Source organism: Coloeus monedula (genome assembly GCF_965178545.1).
Source record: "Coloeus monedula genome assembly, chromosome: 15".
Taxonomy (NCBI): domain Eukaryota; kingdom Metazoa; phylum Chordata; class Aves; order Passeriformes; family Corvidae; genus Coloeus; species Coloeus monedula.
Window position 1 is genome coordinate 14,514,461 of NC_138795.1, and position 26,213 is coordinate 14,540,673.

Here is a 26,213-nt window from a genome sequence, read left to right on the forward strand (position 1 = left end):
CATATTTTGTGATTTTTTTCAGTATGGAATTGTCTTATTGATCCACAGAAATCAGGAAGACTGGGCTGAGACTTAGCAAATTTACTCCCATACTTTCAAAATATTAGATTAGTCCTAGTCTGATTCAAATTGCTAACACTTAATTGTGAGCTAGAAAATGTGTTTTCTTAATTGTGTTTGATAGGTGAACACGTAAGACAGAGAATACAATTTTTTAATTCTTATATGGAGTGTATTTGAAATTAAGTGAACTGGTATAAATCAGATCATTTCTTTTCATAAGCAGGCATTGTACAATGCTCCCAGCTTTACCACTGTGAGGCTGTAATTAATGTTGATAAATGCTCATGTTCTCTCTGTGCAGCTTCAGCCCACAGACAATTGGTTGTACCAGAGCATGTCAAATCTCACATAAAAATATGGCTATAGATCATTGGGTTTAGGGATAGAGTTGAGACAAGTCAATTTATTTCCATTAGTAGCTGAATCTAGATTTAAAACTCTGGGGGTCCAAGTGTTTTTGTCCATGATGTTCTCAGTCTTTCTGGTGTGCTTTGCTAGGATTTAAGGTATACCTGCTAATCTGGCCCCCAGCTTTGGAATGCAGTGTCCATTTTCCAAAGTGTCTTGGGGGATATTTAACATGTCTTTAGTTAAATGCCTTTTTTAAACTTTCGAAGGCAGAACTTGTGTACTTTCAAGATGGTGTGATGTCTTCTGATAGCTGCCACTTTGTCAGGGGTCCATACTGAGACAGTGAACTTTCAGCTTTCAAAATGCATGGGTAGGACAAAATTCAGGGTTTATCCAATGACATTCTTTCTTTTTGGCTTTGATAATGCCATCGTCTCATGTAGCCTTTTCAGTCAGCTTTTTTTTGCTTCTACAAAGTTCTGATTAGTTTTAACAGTATCACAGAGATCCTGTTTGTATGGACAAGTGTTTTGGTTTTCTTTATATACTTTATGTATCTCAAAGAGGATCACGGTGGAACTGCTTTTTTGTTCTACTTTTTTTGTCTTCTCACATGCAACAGTATATGATTGACATGTTCTATTAAAGCATATCTAGATATTCATTAATTCAATTTTAATGGGAGCAGAGTTTCATTATATATCTGAGTTTACTTTAACAATGCTTTATATTAAAATTTCTGTTGGTGCTGTAGCTGCCTTCTCAGCTAAGAGGACATAAAATTCCTGGGTTTAAAAGTATTTCAGATAAAGACAGTTCCAAGGACTCTAATTTCCAGTTTCATTCTAAAAGCTCTGCTTTGGGGCAGGGAAAGGGTAAGCACTGTTTGTTACAGACCCTTATGTCCAAAGCTAAGAGGGTCGTTCCTGCCGTGGGGATTCCGGAGGAGAAGGGATCCTGGGCTGAGGCAGATGCAGAGTTACCCTGAATAAGAGGAGCTTTCCTGCCTGCCTTTGTCTCACCAGCTCCATCTTCCTTCTGGCTTTCCCTTGTTCCTCATGCTCCGTGTCATTTCAATCCCTAGGTCCAATCATGGAAGTGCTCTTGTGCTCCCAACACCGGAGAGCAAGCAGAAAGGACTAAACCTGCTTCTGCTGCTGAGTTAATCAGGTTCTACCCAGACAGAGGGAGCAGAACAGTCAGTAGGTCTGGTGCAACACAACAAGCCCCATAGTATCATTTACCCATCAGTTACTTTAATTGAACTGTTGCAAAGTAAAGAAACATTTAAAATGAAGTGTTCAAGACATCAGACTGCCATTATTTCTTGCTTTCCTTTAACTGAAAGAGGTTTTTCATAATTTAAAAGTCTGGGTAATTTTAAGGGGAAGTATTTTAGCATTTGCCTTTATTGCGTTTTCTCAGAGATCACCTATGATGTGCAGAAAAGAAGCAATTCTAACTTCTAATGTGCCTCTCTGATGAAGAAAAAGAAGGGCAGATTTATTGGTTAAAGAAACCCCAATGTTTCCATGAAGTAACTGGTTAGAATTAATCTGTTTGAGTTTGATTCTGTTTCTGAAGTCTCTAAAGTACCAAGAGAAAGTTTTGATGGTGGATACTGCCACTGTCTTTGTGTATTTTCTGCAACAAACTAGATTTTGGTCACTGATGAAAGGTATGTACAAGGCTACTTGGAGTTTAAAAATCAGTAACAAAGGCAGTGTCAAAGTGATTGTTCATGTTTGTTAATAGAGTTTATTAATTGATGCATTAAAAAAAAACAAAAAAAAGAACCCACATCCCACATATTTTCAGAGGCTGTCTTCAACTGGAAATGTTTAATCAGAAATCTGGGGAACCTAGCCAGCCTTCCTTTTACTGTCTTTTAGCTGTGTTCAAGTTCTGTGCAACCTCTTATACTCTGGGTTTTATTTCAAAACTAGTGTTTTAAAAAATGCCTTTTAAATCACTTCTGGTATTCTGTAGAATAGGTATACACTGATCTATGCTTGACAGTAGGCACATTCATGATCGTGGGCCGGAAAACATACTTGGGAAACACATTTCAGCCTCAAACTTCCAAATTCTTGTTGTCAGTGAGTGACATGGATTTTAAAGCTCTAACAGGTGGTTTGAGAGTGACATACTGGATTGTATCTGAATAAAAATGTTAAACATATTTTACATTGGAAGTAAGACCTGCATTATTTTAGGCTGTGATTTTGATTTTGGAGATTACTGAGTGTCTTCATTCTGTTTGATTCCAAGAAGCACTTGTTTTTCAGAGCTGTGAAGGGAGAGGGTATGGAGCAAGTCTTCAGAGCTCTCTGTCTTAAGCCAAGTGGCTTTCTGTAAGACCACAGCCTGTATTCTGTGCTTCTCCTTTCATTGTCTACTGGAACATGCTTGTAGTCAGTTCTTCCTGACTGTGAGAAGTTAATCTAAAGAAAGCAGTCTTACAGTTTGCTTTCTCCATTTCTTCTGTCTGGAATGTGTTGACAGCATTTTCTGAGATTCATTAGAGAGTGTATTCTGTCCCTTATTTTCTTCCTAACAAATGTACGGGCAGTCGAAATCCTCTTTTTATCTGCTGAGTCATGTGCTTTTGGTAATTGTCTTAGCCGTTCAAACCAAACCTGTGTACTATTAAACCACAAAATCATGGTTAATTCTAGTTCTGGCAAGATCTTCTCCTACAGGACTATGGGTTTTGCTCAGTATGTTCTTACCGTTTTGCTGGGAGCTTTTGCCAAGAGTGTAAATGAGACTCAGAGTGTGGTTTTCTTAGAATATTTTGAGTGGCGGATTCCACAGGGAACTCCCAGACATTTCATGGGTCATGCTGGTGTTTTAGCTAGTATGTGGTCAAGTTGCATCTAATTACAGAAAAGATGAAGAAAGATATCCTGACACTGTATTTTAGTGCCAGTTGTTAAGATCTAGTAGCAAAAAGACTGAGAATTTTCATCTCCCTATTTCTTCCTACAAATCCTTTTTCTTTTTGGTTGAATTTACCAGGCTGTGGCAGCTGGAATGGTATAGGAGTAGGAGATGTTCTTTCTTAACTACAGGACTTGCCATTTTCAACTATGTTCCATTTTATGTTTTTCAGGCATTTCTTGTTTAAGACATCTTCTGGAACTACTCCGCTGTTCAGTAGTTCTTCCCCTGGTTACCCGTTGACCTCAGGAACGGTTTATACTCCACCTCCCAGACTGTTACCTAGAAATACATTCTCCAGGAATGCATTCAAGCTGAAAAAACCCTCCAAGTACTGTAGCTGGAAGTGTGCTGCTTTATCTGCAATTGCTGCTGCAGTCCTGCTTGCCATCTTGCTAGCATATTTCATAGGTAAGGCTGTGTTTTCTCTGTCAAATCACATGGCTGTGTCAGAAAATGAAAGTTCAGCAGATGAAAGGATGCTCAATGTGTTTCACAAATGTGTGTTCTTAGTGAGCAAATAATATTATTATTCCTTATTCTGATTAATGAGGAAAAATAAAATGTTCAAGTCACGTTCACTGTCATAAGAGCAGTGGAAGCAAGAAATTGATTCAGGATTCTTAATGTGCAGTGTTAACTTTAGGTGTCAGATATGCACATCTCATAGATGGTCCAAACAGAGTGATTTAATGACTTTTTGATGTAGTGCCATATGTTTAAAAAGTATTTAGAAAAAAATGTGATAGGTGGTGAATTCACATAAATAACAGAAGCTAGTGGCATTTGAATTCAAATATTACCATCACACGCTGCCTTTAGATAAAAAAAAGAAACAAAATAATTTTGATTACTAGATCTCAGTCTGTATGGGTCTGTGTGCCTAAATCCTGGTGGTGTTAAATATGAATCATTAGATGGTTCCATTTTGCATGCAGTTATTTTCCATATTCCACTCATCCTTAGCATTTTGTAAGGAAAAATATAGAAACTCTGAATGTTGCATTTATTTCCCATGATTCATATATTAATAGCAACCACACGGTGTCCTAATCCGTTCTGTGGTCTTTTTGAGATGTTTTTAACATGCTGCTGAGATTCTGTCTTTCTTAATTCAATTAATTTTGGATTTCCTCCCCCTTCCCTGGTACCTCTTTCAATCTCTGTTGTTGTAGAAGTTTATCTAAGTGTCTACACAAACTACCAGTGTATTTTGCACTTTTTTCAGTGCCTTTAACAATATGCTGATGACAGTGATGTGCTGCACATACTCTTTAGATTCTCTGACTAAATGGCAAAATTATGGTAGCTTGACAATATTTTCTGTTAATACTTTCCAGACCTATTCTTTGTAGGATTTATTTCATCTGTGAAGCTATTCTCACATATGGCACTCAAAAGATCTATAATGATGTGCTGAATTTTCTCTCTCTTTTTTTTTTTTTTTTGATCCTATGTAACCTGACTCTTCAGGATAGACACCTGAAAATCCCATTTTTCATACTAATGAGCTTCCATATGTGATTAATATATACAGTAGTAGGAAAGAGCTGGCTGAATATTCCTGCTGTCTGTTTAGTCCAGACCTACATCCCAGCATACTGAATACTACAGATCTAACCATCTTTCTGTATTTCCCCTGTAGAAAGCCTCAGAAGAATAACAAGCTTAGTTTGGTATATAAATGAAAAGATTGGAAAGCACATGATTCATTGAACTTGACAGTTATCATACAGCAGCTCCCTGTTAGAGTGATTATGCACATGGGAAATGATATACTGCGAGTTGAACATTTTATTCATGTGCATAACTTTGAAGTGATGGATTATGAAATGTGTTTTTCCTTGGTATTTAGGTTACTGTAATCTTAAGCAAAGCTTTGCAATGTGGTTATTGCTTTTTACACTTTCATATGTAAGACAAGAGAAAATGTAAGGCAATGTATTGACTCTTAATAATTGATGAATGATCTATCATTTCAAGTAACGACATAACTGATCCATTTTGACAGAAGTTTTTGAGGTCGTCTTTCCTGTTGAGAGAATGATGAGCGCAATAGAGTTGGTAGTGAACACAACAAAGCAGGGTTTAGGAGAGAGTGTTGGCTCAAGGTTTAAATAATGAGAAGTTACCTGACAAGCTTCATGCCATACACAGAAAAAATAAGTATATGTCAAACCCAGAAAATAGCTGAAATTAATCCAATGAATAAATTTGATAGATCCACTGTGATCATAATTTAGAGTGATGGAAGAGAGAGAAAAGAAAAACCAAAATAGCAGTGGTGTAGCCTTGGATCCATGAGAACAACAGAAAGGTAAAAGCAAAGTGCTTAAGTTAGGCCATTTATTAAATTAATTCCCTCACTCTCAGCAAAAAAATCATACAATTCATTGCACATGACAAAGAGCAGGTGTAAACCATGAGCTATAAACTAATCCTTGCTGTCCTCCAGCAGTATGAGTTAAGGTGCTAAATCATCTACTGATTTGAAAAAAGGAAAGGCTTGGAAGGTGCTGCTATTGTATTTCTGCCTTACATGTCCACAATAAAAATTTCTTGCTCTCTAACAGAGCAGAGATTCCATCGCTGGGGTTACATCAGCTAAAAGTAAGAGTTATGGAAAAAGTCATCAAAATTTGCAGCAAATGGTTCTGCTCCTTAGGCTTGTCAGTGTATCTGGACTGTGTGAATGTGATGTATCAATGCTGATCAAGACTCTTGCAGGGCCAAATGCAAAAGGCAGTGATGGCAAATATGAGATAAATTTTACTGAAAGAGTAATTTGAAGTTCTCATATTCTTCAGGATTTCTAAATGAATTTTCCTATCATAAAAGAGATGGGAGAATTGACATGGATGGATCATTGAAAACATAATGTCTACAGGTTTAAACACAGAACTTTGAGACTGCAAAAGATTATGGCTGGCATGAAAAAATTTCTAATGAGGGTGATTTAAATAGAGAAGCAAAAAAAACCCTCATAACTGATAGAAAAGATAAATTTTTAAAAACTTAATAGGCATTCCTATTGCCTTTCCTCCAACACACAACTAAAAATACAGTGAATGAAATGAAAAGGCAGTATGTTTAAAGCTTTAAAAATAAATTCATAGTGCATAAATAACCTTTGGAACTTCTTGCCACACTACATAATTGATGTTAAATAAAGATACTACTGAGATTTTAAGTTAAACATTTGTCAAAATAATGGCAATATGCCTTGTTAGAAGGTAACTTCGGGTTTTCTTTTCTTTTTAAAGATACATATAGATTGATGGTTTATATCATAATATGTCATCAAAGTCTAGCTGTTTAGATAGACTCTTCCTTTATAGGCCAGTCAGTACCACAGTTATCTGAAATTTCCTAAATCTTTCTCTGCAAACTACCCTGACTGATGTCTGGGAAAAATTTCTGCAGATCTGCGTTGCACTGGTCCAGTGTGATAGGACAGGTGTTTGTGCAGAATAAGCTTGGTTCTGTGTGCAGACATTTTGCCATCTTAGACGTACTGGTCTATGTGTGAATTCCTTTACACTAACAGGGTTTCTGCAGAAACTTTAACACAGATCAAACTCACCAGATTGAAAATAAATCAAGCTACTTTTGGTCTTCTTGTTAAAGGAATAGACCATGGAAAAAAGTTCAAATGGTGTGTATGAAAGAGCACTTAAAGATGTTTCTATGGCTGATTGTTATACTATTTTTAATAGCAGAGAATAGGAAAGAAGTCACTTCAGTTAACTTTTCCATTACATGGTGTACACAAGGCTGTCTGCACATTTAAAGCCAGGTTTGTCACTTCTCCCTGTTTCCTCAATAGCCAGATGTGAACAAAATGCAGAGTATATTAGTTTCTAGTATTGCACAACTTTTTGGTAAATTCCAGCATGCAGGATGGAAATAAAATTGTCCCACAGTCCTTTCTGAGACTTGTGCCATTTCACAAAGCCCAGGAGTTATTCCTATTATCCAGGGGTGACATATGAAAAATGTAGAACCAGCCATTCAAATTAGGACATCCTGAAGATATTGGGCTGGTGGTAAAACCCAGTTACAAGAAAGTAATTTATAAAGTGTCAAAAGGAAAGCATATACCACACATATTGTCTTTGTCAGAGTGTTCACTTCAGAGGTTAACGGAGTGATGAAAGCATTTGTCATGTTAAATTAGTTTTTAGCTCTTTTGATTCATGCCAAACTTGGAGGAGAAAAATATAAAAAAGAAAAAAGAAGGAGCATAAAAAGAGTCACCTTGTATTTTTCACGAAGTAATTGCTGCCAAACATAAATACCACGTTTTTGTAAGCCCCTATGCTGCTCTGATTTCTGCCAATCTATCTTTGAGCATCAAAGAACATCTGACCATCAACATGTCAGTACATTAAAAATATGGTAATTTAAATATTTAGACTTTCCTGTGGGGGGAAAAAAAACCTGCACTGTTACTTCCTGTGGAAATTAAAAACTGCGATGGGTTTAAAGATGTTTCACTTGCAAATAATATCTTGATACTCATACTGCAACTTTTAGATATTGATGCTCTTTTATCTACTATCATATGCAAGAAGATACAGGGAAAAAAAAAAGAAAAATAACACACTATGAGAGCAGCATGCTTGCACTGCCCCTTTAGTGCCTATGTTGAACATGAAAGTATTATTAGTCATTTATTCCTCAGTGTTATTTGACCTTAAATACACATGAGGTTTAAGATAAATTCCAGGTTTCTGCATAAACTTGAAATATATTCACTTCAGTGCCACAGAAAGGACTGAATTGCCAAAGCGTCTGGCAGTTAATTAAGCAAATGAAAATGTCTTTTTTTTTTTTTTTAATTTGAAATTAGAACCTGAAAAATACTATTCACAGCACATAAGATATAGGGAAATAAATGGTTATTTTATGTAGTTATTCCTCTTGTACCCCCAGAAGTATTCCTTTGTTTGTGTGGCAGACAAAAAAATCTATAGGATTTCTGACTTGGAAGTAGAAGTCTCATCTTTACTCTGCATCACATCTGTACATGGTACAGTTTGCATAAAATCTTATCCTTTAGGTGATATCAATTCATTTTCTTCCCACAATTTTTTGCTAATGTAAGTGCTTGGATGAAGTTTGTTGTTCATTCATTTTTGTAAGTTCTTCCACTTCTAAGCCAAGTTGTCTTTTTGACTCTGATTCCACAGATGAGGATTCATCAAAATAGGTTTCTCAAGTGCCTGTCTTATGTACCTATTGATTTCTTTTTCCTCTCTCTGAGTTGTATTTGACAAACAGGAACTTACATTTAGTTTAATTTCTTCCATTGCATTTGTTTTTTACTTGTGGAGTCAGAAAACCACAGCCTTTGTCTTGTCCAGACTTCACTGAAATCAAATATGCTAGACATTCTGGAAAGCAAGACTGAAAAAGGGAAAATCATGCAAAGCTGGAACCTCTGAGAGGCAGAGGGCATCTGGCTGCCAATCACTGCGATCAGATTCACTTGAAATCAATGTAAACCAAGGGAACGCTGCATCTTGCAAGATTAGCTGATGACAGAAGGTTCTGTTCTTAAATTTGCATTGAAAATAGGTGTCAGTTAGGGGCAATAATTACATTTTAGAATATGCCTGTCATATTCTAAATGTCACACATTCAGTGATTCTTATTGACTGCTATCAGTCAATCTGAGGAAGAAAAGCATGGTAGTAGCTCAATAAGCCTGTCTGATGCTACCTCTGAGAAGTTTTGAGCCTTTTAGGAAGAAGCATCTGGCTTCATTCCATAAGAAAACTATGCACTAGTGTTGGCAACTTTGGTGCCCGTGTCCAGGAAATTTAGATGTGGCTTTCTAGCTAACAAGTGTCCCTATTCCACAGTCCAAAGCTGTGAGAGATTGATAAAGTGAACGAGACAGTTTTCCTGGAGACAAGATGCTCCAGCTGCATTATATGCTTAATGCCACAAAGAACTGGAGGACTTTGACATGAAATTACTTGGGTCTAGTTTTCCTGGGCTTTTCCTGAGTCAAAAGTAAAAACTTGATCTGCAGATTTGTTCCAAGAAAAGCCAATGTACAATTGTTTTGCCTAGCAGAGATCTCAGGGACAGTGGGAGTGGGAGGATTTCATTGTGGAGGGGCAGTCTTACAGCTTGGTCAGTCGTACATTTTCATACCATAAGCCTCAGCACTTGAAACTAGAGTGAGACTAATGTTCCCATAACTCTCAAAGTGCTATCATGTGCTTAGCTTAGCTCTTGCAATTAAAAACCTTTCTTGCTCAGCTCCAGGCTGAACATACTCTGAAGCCTTGGCAAGAGACAGGGGACAGAGAGGATCATAGAATGTCTTCTTTCGTGTGTTACTGGAGTTGTGTTTTCAGGGCACGTTTTGGGTTGTTAATGCAAATTGCACAGCACAGTCTCAGATGAGTCTGAGGAAACATTTTTCACACATGCTGGTAATGCTCCCCAGGAGCTGTTAAAATGTATTGCTTTGAACTTGAGTAAAGAAACACAACTGCCTGGCTGGTGCTCACTGTCCTGGCTGTGGCTGCCCTGCTCAGAACATCTGCTTGGCCAAGGTTAGTGCTCCAAGAAAGGAGCAGTGTGATGTGACAGGACAGAAATGGCTCACCCAGACATTACAGAGAGATGCTGTTTAAAATCAGTAATTTATTAGTACCGTTATTATTTATACAGTAGAAACTTTGGGGCTTTTTAGTTATAGCTGCAAGAATGCCTTCCTCAGAGGTGCTTTCTCTTTTTTCTCTCAGTTGTGAAGTACAGGTTGTGCTTCCCATGCCCTTGCCATCCTCCCCTGCACAAACTAGAAAATATGCTGAATTTCATGGTGGCTGTGTGACAGAGCCTATTCTCACTTTCATCACTGCAAATACCTAATATTACGAATTTTTTAGTAGTCTAGGATTTAATCCCAGAATCACAGGTATGAGGTCTTGTCAGGGCAAAGAGATAGCAGAGATAAGTAGATGCAAAATGAGACTTACAGGAAGTCAGGGGGAAAAATGATGAAAAAGCATTGAGATATTTTTGTGAGACATGCTTTATAACCCAGCCCAACAAACTGAGATGAGGCCACTTTTCAGGGGAAGGGTAAGCATAAGGGATATCGAAGATTAAATTTTGCTAATATAATGCCAAGTCAGAGATACCTATCAAATAAACCTGTGGTCATTGTCTCTGAAAAGTCAATGTTCAATATCAGTGTAAAATGTCTCATTTCTTCCTAGGGAAACATTGCTCTCTTAGCAGTTATTTAGATTGAGATCACCAGTTGATCATTTATAGATTCATTTATATTGATTATTTGTTGCTGTGTTTCTTTGTTGACTCACTGTGTTGTTTTGCACTTAGCATGCTTATAGATTTTATTTAAGTATAGTGGTACATATTTGTCTTTAGGAATAGAACTGTTGCTCTATGGGTTCATAGAGGATTGAGAGATTTGACATGGATTTTTTAAGTGTGGCTGATGTAGCTCTTAAAGCAGCATTATGAATGCCATGGAAAAAAACAAAACACATAAATACTTAAGTGTACTAAAGAGACAAGAGACTATTCAAGGAATATTCAAGGACCTTGAAGGAAGGCAAAACAAAAAATTGGAATTAAATTCAACTAGTGAAAATAATAAGATAGGGTAACAGAGTAGGGAACTTACGGAGCAAAAGAAGTTGAACAGGGGGAAGAGAAATGATCTATCACTAACAGAAAACTTTACTCTCCATATAATATAATGGGATGAATCCATCTCAGTGATTTAAAAGCTGTTTAAGCAACAGTTTTCAGGTTCATTTCAGTTTTTGCTTATTCAGGGTTTAATTTTATGTAGTCTTGCTGCATTACACTTTGACCTGCCTTCTCATGTCACTGCTGAGATCCCAGCCATCATATATATTCTATATGTCCAGTAATAAAGTCATTGACTTGCCAAGGTCAGCGAGTTTGAACACCTAATACACCATATTCATGTGATGTTGTGCCTTGTTAGTAATTCCTTACATGATAGCCTTGTAGCTATAAACAGGAAAAATGACATCTTCCGTGACAACCTGTCTGACCCCTGGGACAAATTTTGCACTCCAGATTTGGGTTTGCAAGGTTAGAGGATGATTTGTGTTGGAAGGGACCTCTGGATGTCTCTTCTGCTCCACATGGGTCATCTCTTATGTCCATTCTGCTCTTGAAGACCTCCAAGGACAGAGATTGCATGTGGCTTTATCTTCTTCATGACCTGTAGGTTCTGACAGGCTGCTTTGAAGCCCCCCAGCCATCTCTTCCCCTTCCCCCAACAGCAGGTGCTCCAGCCCCTAGCTGTCCTGCTGACAGCCCCTGCACTTACTGTGGTTTATTGATGTCCTTGTCGTATTGGAAGGTTCCAAACTGGAAGCAGTTATCCTAGAAGTAGCCTAATGAGAGTGAATGGGGATAACCCCCTCCCCCAGTTCCCTGGCCATGCTCTGTTCCTGCAGCCCAAGATGCTGCTGCCAGACCATGGTGCTGGCTCATGTTTGTCTGGGGGGCAGAGACCCCAGGGCCTTTCACACAGAGCCGCTCCCCAGCCAGGTGGTTCCTCTTTGGTACCACTGCAAGACGTTTATCCCATTTCTAGTGATGTGAAAAATATAGTCCTTCTCCTGAGTGTGAGTGAATGTCTGTTTTCCAGAACAGAATTGGACCATGATGGGTAGAGGCAGGCCAAAGATTATTTTATTTATTAGAGCAATGTTTTGTCATGGTTTAGCATAGTTTGGATTTTTAGTGAAAGAGGGCTCCATCAGCCACGGAAGTGATTCTTTTGCAAAGAGGCGCTTACAGCTTCCTCCAGACCCAACAGAACCAATCAACTGGCTAGTTTGAATATTGGCAACTTTTTTAAAGCCACTTAAGAAGCTTGACACGCCTCTGTGATCCACATTTAAGAACAAACAAAGCCGGGAAAGCTCTCTTGTTTCCAGCTTCTGGACAGGTGCCTGGGGGCCCGCGGCGCAGCCCAGCGGGGCCGGGCTGGGCCCTGCTCGGCGCGGTTTGGCTGAGATCTCAGCTGCTTCTGCTCGCTGGACACCCGGTGCAGCCCCCTCAGTGCAAGCCGCGCCGGCCGGGAGACAGCCACCCCGGAGCCCCCGCAGCCCTGCTCCGTGCAGGCGGCCCCATGGCGTGGCCAGGCCAGCCCTCACCCAGTGCGGCCGAAATTCACCTGAGGCCGCTGCCCGGCAAAGATCATGTGCCCAATAACGGTAAGTGAATTCCAGCTGCGGGGCCTGGGTGCGATTAACCCTTTTACTGCTGTAAGTTTTCTCCAGAACAGATGAAGCCTGCAGACATCAACCCTCTCCCAAGTCAAAAGAAAAGGAAGGGTGAAGGCACGTCAAGAAAACACCATAAAGACACCAAAGTCAGTGAAGAAGGAAGAGCTGAAACCCTGAGAGAGGAGAAAGAGGAGATGCTTCAAAGCCTAGAAGCTGAAATTCTGTTGTAAAGCTGTGGTGATGGACTATGATACATCAGAGTACCCGTTGTAATTCCATGAAGCATGGAGGGTGGAGCATTCAAACTGCAATTGTGAGCAAAAGTACCTGTGCTGAAACAAGCAAACGTTGAAGTAGCTGTGATTTGATGATAAGCTTGAACAGAGAGAGATGAAAGTGATGAAGACCCTTGCTCCCAGGGAAGAAGACCTCTGTTCCTAGAGCGGAAGATGCTCCCAGAGATAGGTGAAGAGAGCCTTTGCTTTTGAACAGCTCATCCTTAAAATGGTACCCCAGTAGCTCCAGATTGGACCCTCGAAAACAGCTGTGGGGAAAGCTGTAAGTCGAGGGAAGGGACTCTCACACACGGGCAGAGAACCAACCCGGGTGGCTGTCTCGTTGTGATACTGCACCGTGAGAGAACTGTTTCTTGTGGAGATGTCTCCATAGCATGAGCAAGAGGGACTCCTCTTCTAAGTGAACTGAAAAAGATTATTATAGAGGTGGTCAACTGACTGAAAATCTCAAGGGTTGTCTTCTTACATTGTCAGTGGGGGAAGGGAGAAAGTTGGGGGGAGGAGAAGTGTTCTGAAGGTTTAGTCTGACTTTTTTTCCTTCCTTTTAGGTCTGTTAATAAACTCCTTTATATTCTTTTAAGTTTCGTGCCTGGTTTGCTTTCTCCTAATTCTTATCTCACAGAAGGAAAATAAGTAAGTAATGGATATTTCAAACCAAACCACTACACTTAATTGGTGTTTCTGCCTGGTTTACGAACTGAACCCGCTACATGTGTGTAGGAAGCAGAGGCTCCTGTTTGGACTGCTGCATGTATACTTTATAGTCAGCAAACTCTCTCTTAATTTCTCATAATCATTTCTGACATCAGAAGCTTGAATTACAATGCCAAAATGAAGAATGTAGTTGGTTAGAAAAATCCTGTTTTGACTTGTATGTTGAGCAGATTTGATAATGAGAGAATCACTATTGAACCCCACTGTGTGATTATGAAGCACTCTTAATGTCTTTATCTTGGCTATTACTAAATAATTACTAGAAAAGGCAAGCATTTGTATTAATGCAGTTCCTGAATGGAAAAGGAATTTCATTCTCTAATGTTGACCTAACAGAACCTTACCTAAAACTGTAAATATGCTCTAGGTTTAGTTTGTTTTCTTCTCTGGGATGTCCAGATTTATCCCTCTGTGTCATATTTAATTTTTAAAAGATACTGTACATAATTCATAACAGTGCCGCAGTTAATTGAATTTTAAGCTTTATTTTAATTTGCTGGTTGGTTGATCAGCTGATTTCCTCCAACATTTTTCTTACTAAATACTTTCTGAGAAAAGCCACAGAAGAGAGGATCTTTTCACATCCTGATGCCATTGTGGCAGAGCAGGTTCCCCATGTGCTGGATGACAAGGTGTGTCTCCAGCACCTTACTCGCCTTGCAGGAATCAGCCTGGAGTAGACAAGACTCTTGGAAAGGTCAGACAGTCTATTCCATATATTCTGCTCATCCCTGCATGTTAACAGTTTTTTTCATTTAAATTTGGGTGTAGTGCACTATTCTCGCAGTTCTCTTTCATATTTTCTGTATATTTGCATCTTCTTTCAATTCACTTATTTCTCCTGCAAGAGTCTTCCTGCATTCTGTGAGGTGCAGGTGGCTGCAAATCTCAAATATAGGGATCAGAGAGGGAGGAATGACCCGAGGATGCAGGAGCTGGGCAGAAGGCCCCATGTGTGCTGACTGCAGCAGAAAGCTGGGGATCCACTGCTGGTGCTCAGGATCCCAACTTCACATAAACTGACTTAAGTGCAATTGTATCCACAGCGAGTCCAAAGCCAGCCTGCTATAATCAAGAGATGTCATTTTTCAGTTAGGATCTTTTTGCTACAGTTTTGTCTCCTAAATATGGAAACTATGAAACCCCTCTGTAATTCCACGGGAGCTAGTTCAATCCAAGGCAGGTCATTTGTCAACAAACTCGGGTTTTGCTCCTCATAGTTGGAATTGGAGTTGTGAGGATAAAGTTTTCTTTTGCAGAAGGAAGGAGATATTCCTTCTGTCAGACTGTACTGTCACTAGAGGATTTCTCTGTTCAGTTATTAAAGGCTTTAAAATTGAGGTAAACAGTGCTTGATATGCTGAGAAAATTAATGAATGCTAGAAAAATGTCAGGAGTACATAGCAAGGTAATACAAGAGTAGATATGAACTTGTGACATCTTTGCTGGTCTGTGAAAAATGCGAAAGAACCTTAAACTGAAAGAGAAATGAAACAATTTCACAGCAGGCATGCTAACAATTACCAGAGACAGGAAATGCAACACCATGTACCTGGCAATGATGGGTTACTGTGCCTTTAGCATCCGAGCCTCTTCCAAGGAGACATGTGTGTCTTGGTAGGAATGTGGTGCAGAGCTGGGACCTGAAAATAGAGAATCCTGTTAAAACTGGCCACAGGGTAGCAGGGAGCAGCAAGAGAAAAGAGATGCAATTTAGACTTGTATGATTTATTGAGCCAAAAATTTATTTCACCTGTTGTTTCTTTCTTCATATATATCCCCCTTTTACATCTCGAGACTCCCATTAATCACTGAAATGCAAAACTCCAACCACATGAGAAAAGAGAGACCATAATGGAGTCTGCTCATTAAGAAAAGCTGAGGGATCTGGTTAGTCCTACTCTTGCAGGGGGAGTTTTAACTTTTTTTAAAAGCATTTTTATGTCATTTTAACTCTGTTATCATGTTACTGTCTTCATGGCCAGAATCTGAACGTTAAAAACATCAAAGTTCTTATACAAGGGTTTAGGGATTTGGGGCTCTGTTCATGAAGAGTATTAGAGTCTTTTCCAACCAGAAGAATTTTTCTGCACCTCTGGAGGCTTCCTGAAAATCCTAAAACAAATAATAGAAAAATAGTGATTTAAAACCTAATTTCTAATACAAACCAGCTCTGGCTGTCTAGATGAAGAATAAGCTTCAATAAATGGGAGACAGACGCAGCCTCTTCAGTATGAAGAGTAGCGAGGATGCAGAAATAGAAATAGGTTTTTCATTACTTGAGGGATTATACTTGGGCCAGAAATGCCAAATATTCTGTGGACCGCAGCTGCACTTTCAGTCTGCTGTTGTATTAGCTGGTAATAGTAAAACAATGATGTGGTGGTAGAGACAGCTATTTGTTCTCAGAAGTACAGAAAAGCTGTTTTCCCTTTCTTTGCTCGGATTGCCATCTTGTCCTCCATGGCATGTCTTAAACTTCTGTCCTATTGCAGTAAGTGGGCTACAAATTAAAATATACATTCTCCTTGAGCACCACCTGAGGATGCTCCTCCAGCTGCTGATGTGCTCCCTTAGACAGTTTTTTCTTCTGTCCTTGTGACACTCCTTAGTCAATTCAGGGGCTCGTTATTTCCTTGAACAACTGGGTCAGGGCAATTGCCTGAGCAGCTGTGGGCAAGTGCCATCCATTAGACCTGGATGGCAAGGAAGGAAGGGGGTTACTGTCCCTGGCAGCAGGGAATTCAGAGACATTCAGGAAAACAGCGGGATGCATCCTACCCCTCAATTGTTTTTCTGTCACTTGATCAGCACTGCCTACCCTCATATTAACACAAAAACTGGAAATAGTTTGGTTTTCAGGATATAGCTGGGAGGAGGGTTTCACTCAATCTCATCTGAGAATATTTGTAAAGGGGAATTACTTAAGTTAAAAGGCTGTGGGTTTCATCTCTTTAGATTTTAGATCTCTGACAGAATGAGTTTTATCTTTTGCTTTAGGCCAAATAAATAAAGGTTTAACAACATTTAACACCATTCTCTTCATCATTAGATTTTTTTTCCCTGTCAAAAATCTATGCATTTCCTTTCTATAAAAATCACTATGAAAGTGGTCTGCTTAACTCCATTTCCCCATGCTATGAAGCATTGTTTTAATATGTTGTTTGACTTTTTACAGTGAGCATTCATAAATCATTCATCTTTTCTCCCATACTTACCATTAGAAAGCTGTAAACAGCTAGAACAGAAAAAGGCTTTTTAACACAGTGCAATTTGGTTAACATTGCTTTGGCACTCCTGGAGTACCAAATATACAGCAGGCTCCTTAGCAGTGAGAGTTTTCTCTGCTTTGCCTGTGTGTTCATTTCAATGTACAGTTTTCCTGTCTTGCCCGTGATTTGAGAAGTCAATATTTAGTATGGAATTCACTATTTCAATGAATTTGGAATTCCTGGATACCATTTAAAAGCTGTCAGCCTCCCAGCCTGCATTTCAACTCAAGTCTGAAGGAGGAGACCTTTTAGTAGCTACTTTTAGCAGAGTGGTGGAGTTTTGAGGCGAGTAGTTCCCAGTGCAGTGCAGCTGAAGGGCTCAGGTCACCAGGCAGTGCAGCCTGCTACAACAATCCTTGCAGTCCCAAGGCTCGTTCTGGAACTCTTTTTTCCAGGGCCACAGAGTCACAGGAAAAGCATGAACTACAGGTTGTGGATGGTGCTGCAAATCCTGCCCTGCCAGCTCTGGCAGCTCTGCTGCTGGGACCTTGGATTTCCAGTTTGCACAGTGGGTGCCTTTGCCTGGGACCTGGGACCAGTGTGGGTCATTGATGATGGATCATTTCCCAGGGATGGGGCAGCACAAGGCCATGGGTTGCCTTCATAAGATCCGTCTTATTTTTTAGCTTTCAAGTATGGATCCTTATTTTGAGCACAGATCTTTGCTTTTGTAAATAGAAAGGTCCAAAGCAAAGCTCAGGGCCCAAAGTTTAGGAATTCCAGTTCTCTTAACATATTTCCATTCTTTAGCTGTTTGCAATCCTTTACATACTTTCAGCAGATTTTGTTTTAAATGCTCTCCATTAAGAGCTTCTGCTGAGTGCTTCAACTTGCATACTCTGACAATCCCAGAGCAGTTTGCAGAAGAGGTAATGGCTGCATGTACTGCACACCTTGCTTTTTCTTGGGTATAGTGGTGACTCTGGAATCGTCAATATTTTTTATATCTGTACAAAGCAGTTTCCTTAGTTTAGTGTTCAGGGGTTTGACACATGAGTAAATTACTGAACACAGCAAGTCACCAGTAAGTGTCTGTGTGGATGCTTTTAGCCAAAATTTGCAATTTTTTTTAAATTCAGTTTTACTGTGTGGCCCCAAATCTTTCTGTTTCCAGAGACAAAATATTTTTGTAATTTCTTGCAAGGGAAAACAGGCCTTAAACACCAAAGTTTAAGATTTGGGGGTTTGGAGATGGCAGAAATTCAGCTTTTCACTTTGCTTAGTAACGTTGCTCACAAAAATCTTCTGATGAAAGAGTTACTGATCAGAGGGCAGGAGAAAGGCTTTGGAAGCAAGTTGGTTCTTTTCAATGCTCACTGCTCAGCTGGTCTCAATCCCAGTGCTCAGGCACGTGGTACTGGTAGGTAAAGGTGAAGGTTTACAATTGTGTGGAAGGTAATGGTGAATCTTGGTTTCCTTTGACTCAAAATTTAAAACCAGTCATGTCCTTTCTTGGCTGAAGGAAAACACCAATCCTAGATGCTTTCTCCTCACTCACAGGACTGTAAGACTGTGGGGCTTCTTCCCACTGCCCTCTGCTGGGGTATCCTTTGTTAGATGTGATTTATGTCAACGAGCACTGTGCAATGTGTGTTCAGTCTTTAGTAAGTCACGCGATTTATCGGTGCCAGCTCTGGGCTGGGGGAGGCCTCTGAAACCCGTGCATGTCACCTCCATGAAAGTATCCCCTTTGTCAGCTGGGGAACTGGAAATCCTGCAATCATTAATCCCTGGTTTTCAGTAGTATAAATGCCCCACATGCCATTTAGGAATAGAGACATTATTGCTTAGCATGAAATGCCATTTCAGCTTGAACTCTCTGACTCGTCTGCTAAGATAAAGATAATGTTATTCTATGGTAGTTTTACCTTTCAAAGCTTTTTCTAAATATAAGCAGTTTTTCCCTAAAGCCTTTTTGTGGAAGTCATAGGTCTGGATTGAAATGGCAAGAGCATAATAGAGTTTGGGCTGCAGATTATGAAAAGGCCAAATTTGTAGTAGACAGAATTATATTTTACGTGTCTCTAGGTTGCTTATTGTTTGTGTATTGATATGTACAAATTGAACTGATTTCTCTATAGGTTTTCCTGATTTCTTTCACCTACTTTTTGTTGTGTGCTTCTAGATGCTCTTAAGTCATATCTAGATAATACTTAGTGATGTATTAAAAGAAATAATATTACTACAAGCTGACAGAAACTATGAGAATATTTCCCCTACTTTTTAGCCTGCTTATTTCATGTATTTTTTCAGAGTTTTACCCTAGGCCCATTCTTGAAAATAGCCCGTGTGTACTGTTCTGAAGTTTGTTAGAAATGCACGTATCAGTGAAGTCAGGAATGGGAAAATTTATCATAGTTTGTCTAAACTTTTCTGCAGCAGGGGAGAAGTTTACAAAAACAGCTGAGACAGTAACTGGAGGTAGTTTTATTTTCTTGGGTAAAATTTACAGTATCTTGAAGTGTTCAGTATTTTGAAGGCATCTAGTACATATTGCCACCAATACTTGTAATTAACAGTAAGATTGTACTCTTTTATGAGGAGAAATGTTTCTCAGACCCTTTGTTACTGCAGGTTGTGTAAGTTTTAGTGTGACATGAGGGTCACTGAACACTAAATCCAGACTCTCCCAACAGATGTGCAGATCAGCTGGGTCTGCACAAAGCCACCCTTCCGTGTGCAGGCTGTTGTGAAGGAGGGCACCAGGGAAGGTCTTTAGGCACTTAGCCTAAAGCCATTTAGGACAAAGCGGTTTGTCCCTCTAAATCTCACCTTGACAGAATGGGTTTAAAACCAGCCCATGGCTGGGCAAAACTCGAGCTGAAAGTATTCTTGGACACCTCTGAAGTTTTGAAGTCAAGTTTGCTCTCTGTTCCCTGGCTGAAGGTCAGATGCAGCCTCCCGTGAGCCAGGGGTGGGGGGAAGGCAGGAGACAGTGCAGATTTTTCACTTCCTCATCCCTTAATTCAAGATCATCTGGATGTGACCATCCGTTCCTGTGTGCCCTTGGCAGTGGAGCAGGCACCACTTCACGGTGTCTCTCTGGCACCATCAATCTGTTGTATGGGCTGGGATGCCATGCTAGGAAAACAAATAGCACTGGTGTCCTGGCCAAGGACTAACAGATGGGGCGAATTCTGCTGTCCTCTTACTAAATCTAGCTAGAAAATTGATAACCAGCTTCTCCAACTTAAACTGAAATAAGCGAGTCCCAGATCTATGAAAGGAATCCATGTACCACTTCATAGCACTTGCCTTAAGGTTGATAGATTTCTTTTAATCTTTTTTTTTTTTTCTTCCTCTGCCCCCCAGATTGTATTTCCTTATGGGTGTTTTAATTTTTAACAGTCTGGAAATCTTCTTTATGACCCAGCTATTGCTACTTCTTCTAAAAAAATGCAGTTTTATTTATACCCTTTGGTTTTATTGAGCAAAAGCCCACATTCTGTGATGCTCTCATAATTAAACAAAAGTTTGTGTAGAAGCCAGTATTGTAAATTTTATTTTCCTTAAGAATAAAAAACAGCATCTGATTTAAGAGCAGTAAAAATTTTTGTAAGTTTTATTTATTTGTAAAGCGATAGCTGCTGTGATTGAAATTAAACATGGTATCATGCTGCTTCTGATTAATTCTAGCACAGAGGAGCCAAAAAATAACTTGATTTTTCTGTAAATAGGCTAAATTAGCATCTGGTAAATAATGGTAGTTGGAGGAATTGAAAAGAAAGACAAAAGTTTTATTTTCTGCTCAATGAAATTACTTAGTCATTTTTTAAAAAATAACGCTTGAAGTTAAGGCTATGATTCACTGTTTTGCAGAATTGAGATGAATAATAGTTAATGCTAATTTAGCTTAGGAGCATTTTACTGTGGGGAAAGTAAATGTTATTATTCCTACATTCCAGATGGCTAAATTGAGTTTCAGTAATGTATATATTTTACATTACCGTAAAAAATGGATCTTAGGTCTGCTGGTTTTGAGTGTCTTTTGAGTAGTGTCAGGCTCTATATTCTGGTGTTTAAAAGTAACATAATAACTGAATGTAAGGAAGAACACTAGGTTTCAGAAAGAAATCACAGCGCAAGGTGGTAAAGTGTGATAGACAATTCGTGCCTATTGAGACAGCAAAGCATGACAGGCACTTCATGCCTGTTCCCAGGTAGCTCAGGAGGAGAGATCTGTGTGTGTGAGTGTTTGTGTGTGTGGATAATGAAGAGACTTCTTCACCAAGCGTGGAATGATAACGTGAGCTGCACTTTACTCACTTCCCAAAGAATCCTACACGTTCACATCACATTTGAAGTAACGTTTTCACATTGTTTTTCCCTGATGGTAGGCAAAATCATTTGTTCTGGCTAACATCTCACCACCTTTACTTGAGAATCATTAACATTTTGTAGTTATTTTGTTGAAGAACATTAGTATATACATTTTGAGTTCTGATATTCTATTAAAATTTAATGAGGGTCAGCAGAAGTTTGGAGATCTGCGTGTCAGAGTGCTTTTCCCAGTGTCCTGCTCTGCCTAACCACTTTTTCCCAGCTCATTTGATTTTCCCAGGTAACTGTGCAAGGAGAGGGCTGTAGCCTTGGGTGTTACCAAATCAATTAAAATCTTCCTCTGCTCTCTCAGGATGCAGGACTTGCTCTCCAAGCACAACCTCATCTATCCAGTTTTATTTCAGGACCCCAAGTTACTGTCCCTGTGGGACAAGGTGTTGCTCTTCAGGCTGTTTTCTGGGAAATTCTGCTTCCTGGGGAGGTGCAGCTATTACTGCATCATTTTCCTTCCATAAGCTGAGCAGAGGGGAAGTAGAAATCAGCACTGCCCAGCTCCAAGCTGGTTCTGTTGCGGGGAACAAAGCCTGTGGTGTTCAGGGAATTATTGTTGCAGCCAGAATATCAGGTGTGACACTCTTGGCCCACACTCAGTGTTAGGTCACTTTTTACTATTGTTTTATCTGAGGTATATCCTTTATAGGTATAAAGGAGGAATTTCTTCAGAGTAGGAGTAAAGCTGGACCACTCGAGGAACTTCTCAGTGCTATTCCTATTCTGAGAATAAATGGCAAATATCAGGTTCTGGGGCCATCAATCCAGTGCCTTTTATTAGCAGAATGGTAAGCTTTAAAAATAGAAAGAGTTAAAGTGCAATCTAATGTGACAGAAGCTGTAAAAATAATAAAATATTTTACAATAATGCTGCGATCTGAAAGGAAGAAGACAAGCTTTATTCTGTTTTCTGTACAACTTGATGAAAAGGACTTTACAAAACAAGGACAAAGAACGGTGTGTTATTTCTGTTCTCTGGTTTTCTTTTAGAAGCAACAGACCCCAACCCCCTAGTAGAGCTTTCAAAATTAGTCTACCTGAACAGTAATCTGCTTTTTCCCACCTTTGGTTTACTCATCTATATTCTAATGCTGATACTCCATACTCCTCCTTTCAGTGCTGTCAGCTGTAGGAGTAATGTGTTTTGTTTGTGTTACTGTTAGTGGGGATAACGTGTTTTCTCATTTAAGAATCTGCAGGAATCTTCATTCTGATTCCAAGGGAAGCAATTTGTATGTTACTACTGGAAAAAAAATAATATTAGGCCTTGAAAAAGAAAGATAAAATATAATGAGATCTGACTGTTAGCACTACCTGTTTGAGTGTGATGTCGACAATTGTCAACATTTCCAAATTGCTTTTAAAAATTTTAATAGTGGTTTTGTGGAGAAGACAGTGAATATTTTGATCTTGACAATATGATTGTGATTTCCTCTAAATAACCTGATACAGATTAAACTGCAGAGATGTTGCAAAGGTGCTTTAAATCACTTGTGTTTCCATGATACAGATTAATAAAACTAGATTTATTTTTCTTGGTTGCTAGTGTTTGTAGAATTTTATTCACTTTTTCGATAGCTTCTTATTATTTGATTTCTCTGTGGAATTACTGTAAAAATTACATGTTTTCTTGTTGATGTATATGAATGGAAACACAGCTGGGTATGTCTTATTTTAGTGCTTTGAAGATTGCTCTTTAAGTGCTCGTGTTCTGGCGCCACAGCAAAGTTATGCAGTGTATTGTGCTACTGAAAAATTCAATAGCTTCAATCTACAGCGTTTGTATGCCACTGCCTGAGCCCTTTCTGCCAGTAGGTCACATGTGCAAAGATAGTCAGATTCCTCCTCCTTCCTCTCTTTCCTCATCCTCTCCCCAGGTTCCATATATTTTGTCTGTTGTCACCGCAGCAGGTGTCTTATGGCAGATAGAGGCCCAAAAAACGTGAATGAAGTAGCACATAATTTAATGATTGATTTACAAAGCAGGCACCGAAGGGAAAAATGCTTCTCCCTCTGATACCAGCGGGCAACCACTAAATCATCAGCCTACACAAAAGTGTAGTACAGCCATCCACGAGGAAAATTTAAGGCAAACTAGGGTAAGCAGCATGCCTTGGCTTGCAGCTGGGAGCTGGCAAAGGAGGGTGACCGAGCAGAGCCTGTTTCTGTGCTGGGAGCAATCCCAGGATCTGGGGGCAGGACCACACACTGCCCTCCCCGCCCCCTCACTATACTGGGTTTGCATCTCCACCACAGCCACTGTCCTTCACAGTGCTTGTGTCAAGAAAACTTCTCAGTAATGGCAAATTGATATTAGTCTTCTAGAAAAACAGGGTTTTCCTGGCTTATTGTGTAACTTTCTGCCACCTCAGTCTCCAGGGTGCCAGTGCACCTGGGCAGTGCTGCTGGGGACGCTGAGAACTGTTCAGATTTTTGACTGCAGCATTTGTCAGTGTTTCTGATGAGCCCAACATGAGGATATTTAACAGGAGACATTGTTAAAATCCTGTTTTACACATCTGCTGCACTGATATTTACACTTTCTGAACATATGTGACCCTTCCCAAGTTTATTATATGGGGTTTGGTTACATTTCTGGAGTGCCAGGGCTCATGTGTCTCCTGTTTTTCTTGGGGAATAGGGATCCTTTGACAGGGCTTGAGGCAGCATGGCAAAAGCCCTCACTGTGCCAGTGCCTTGCCAGGCAGGGGTGAGCAGCAAGGGAGCTATCTTGAGTTACAGCTGAGAGGGTTAGCCCCAGATTTCTTACTTCAGTCTCGTATCTGTCGGACACAGCCCTGGTGACTCTGTGCTCTCCCTTGTGTCACACAGCTGGCAGTGGCTGTCCCTTCCTGGGCAGAGCTGAGCTGCTGCTTGGCCCTTACATGGGAAAACTGCAGGCTGCTTTAGTATAAACCAGTTTTCCGTACAATATTAAGGATTGATTGCCATCTATCTGACATATGGCTAGGGCTGGTGCAGACCAGCTCCTCTGGTTTTCTTACAGTCCCTTTGCATTTTTCCATGAGGATTTAAGTTTCCTTTCCCTGTCCTGCAATGCAGCTGTTGAACTCCAGTTAGATAGCACCGTTCTTGACTCACACAGTCACAGGATCATTAAGGTTGGAAAAGGTCTCTAAAATCATTAAGTCCAGCCTCTAACCCAGCACTGCCATGTCCCCACTAAACCGAGTCCCCAACTGCCACATCCACCTTTCTTTTGTCCACAAGGTGGGATGGTTTCATATTCAGGCATTGTGTGTGTACAGGACTCTGTTGGGCAGGGCTGGTCCCAGAAACGAAGCTGGTGCTGTGAAGGGAGGAGGCAGAGCCACAGGACACGTCCATTCCTGCAGCTTGCTTTGGGCACTGTTAGTGAAACCACTGGAAACCATGAAACATGTGACAGGTGGCCATGGAACACTTAAGCTATTGAGGGATACTTTTATTTTGGTGTCTCCTGTAATGAACCCTTAATATCCTTGCCATTGAATTTACATGACAGATCTAGCGAATAGCCTAAAAAATGCTACCATTAATAAAGGAATTCCATAAGGACTGGGTGTAGATACAGGAAAATGTGCATTATGGCACCATTCAGCAAAATTTATTCTTGCAATTATGGCCCTCAGTGCTGGCACACCTATTCTTAAAATTCAAGTCTGCATTTGTAGACTTCAGAGGCTTGTTTCCAGCATTCTCATATTGTAAGGGTTGCTAAGTTGCTAAGATACAGACAGAAAGGTAAGTTTATTTAATACATTTTGTTGAATAAATTTTATAAAATATTACTGTGATCTGTGGTTTACTAGGTTATATCTGAGGCTTTGCTCAAGTGGAATTGTCATGAAGAATAGTATGGACTTGATTCATGATTGCATTATTCCTCTTCCACACTGATATAGCTACATTGAAAATAATTGGCTTAAACCAATGGGGCATGAAAAAGATGCAGGGATGAATTTGGCTCTGTTTCTTGAAATGAAATACGTGCCATTTTCTGTTCAGCATTTGCTGTACCTCAAGAAAAATCATAAGGCAAATTACATCAAATCACACTTTTAAGGGAAACATTTTCTTGTTCTGTGCAGTTGAACAGATCTGAAACATTTATGTGTTCAGAATTTTCTCAAAAGCACACTTTTTATCCTTGCCTTGTATTTAAAAATTGATAACCAAGGGGAAAAGCTGTTGAGTTATAAAAACAGGGGTTTTTTTATTGTAATTGTGTCATCTTCTGCTAAAACATAATTGAACTCAAGGTTTGCATTTGCAAATGACCTTGACTAAAGTTTTGCAATTCAAAGAATTCCTGTAATGACTTGGACTGTCTAGAATTTCAGAATCCCTTTGTGGGGCAAAACCTCTGTAGCTCCTAGTGAGGACCCTGTGTTTGAGAAAGTGACTCTTTCTTCCTCTCACAGGATGATTTTAGACTCTGTTTACAGAGAAGATCAGTACGGGACAGCAGTTCGGAGAGGCTGAATGATCTTAGGAGTCTTGTTCTCGCCTGTGGCTCAAAGAACCAGCTTATAAAATCTCTGGGGGTACCTGGCTCCCCAACCTTCTCGAACCAGTAGCCCTTTACTGGCCCCAGCTTTGGGAATAATATTCACTCCATTGCTTTCTGCATATGGAGACTGGTTTATGTCACAAGGATGACATTGCTGGGTTTGTGGATGCTGCATCTTCTAAGCACTGAAACAGTCCCTACCAGGGCAGAGATGGCTGGAGCACGTGTGCCTGGGCACAGAATTCCCTGGCTCACACCACTGTGCTGCCTTGGAAAGAATAAATAATGTATTTCTGCCTGTCAGTCCCCTTTGCTCCATCCTTTCTTCTTTCTCCCTGAAGGGAGGCTGCAGGCTTAGGTTTTCTCCTTGATTCAAGTTCTTAAACCTTTTTGGATATTTCTTAATGCAAGAAGAGGGAGAAGAATGAGAGCATGATTACATACCTTTAAGGGCCTGAAGATTAAAATC

The 26,213-nt window shown here is 39.8% G+C and overlaps 1 protein-coding gene across 6 annotated transcripts in view; it reads left to right on the forward strand.

Moving 5' to 3' along the window:
* Positions 1-26,213, forward strand: part of TENM2 (teneurin transmembrane protein 2) — a gene marked incomplete at both ends in the record, with an annotated part of 482,831 nt that overhangs the window by 318,311 nt on the left and 138,307 nt on the right. For all 6 annotated transcript variants that reach the window (XM_082291373.1, XM_082291374.1, XM_082291375.1 and 3 more), the window contains one exon: positions 3,530-3,768. In XM_082291373.1, coding sequence (XP_082147499.1) covers positions 3,530-3,768 — 239 coding nt within the window. The remainder of the gene's footprint in view (positions 1-3,529; positions 3,769-26,213) is intronic.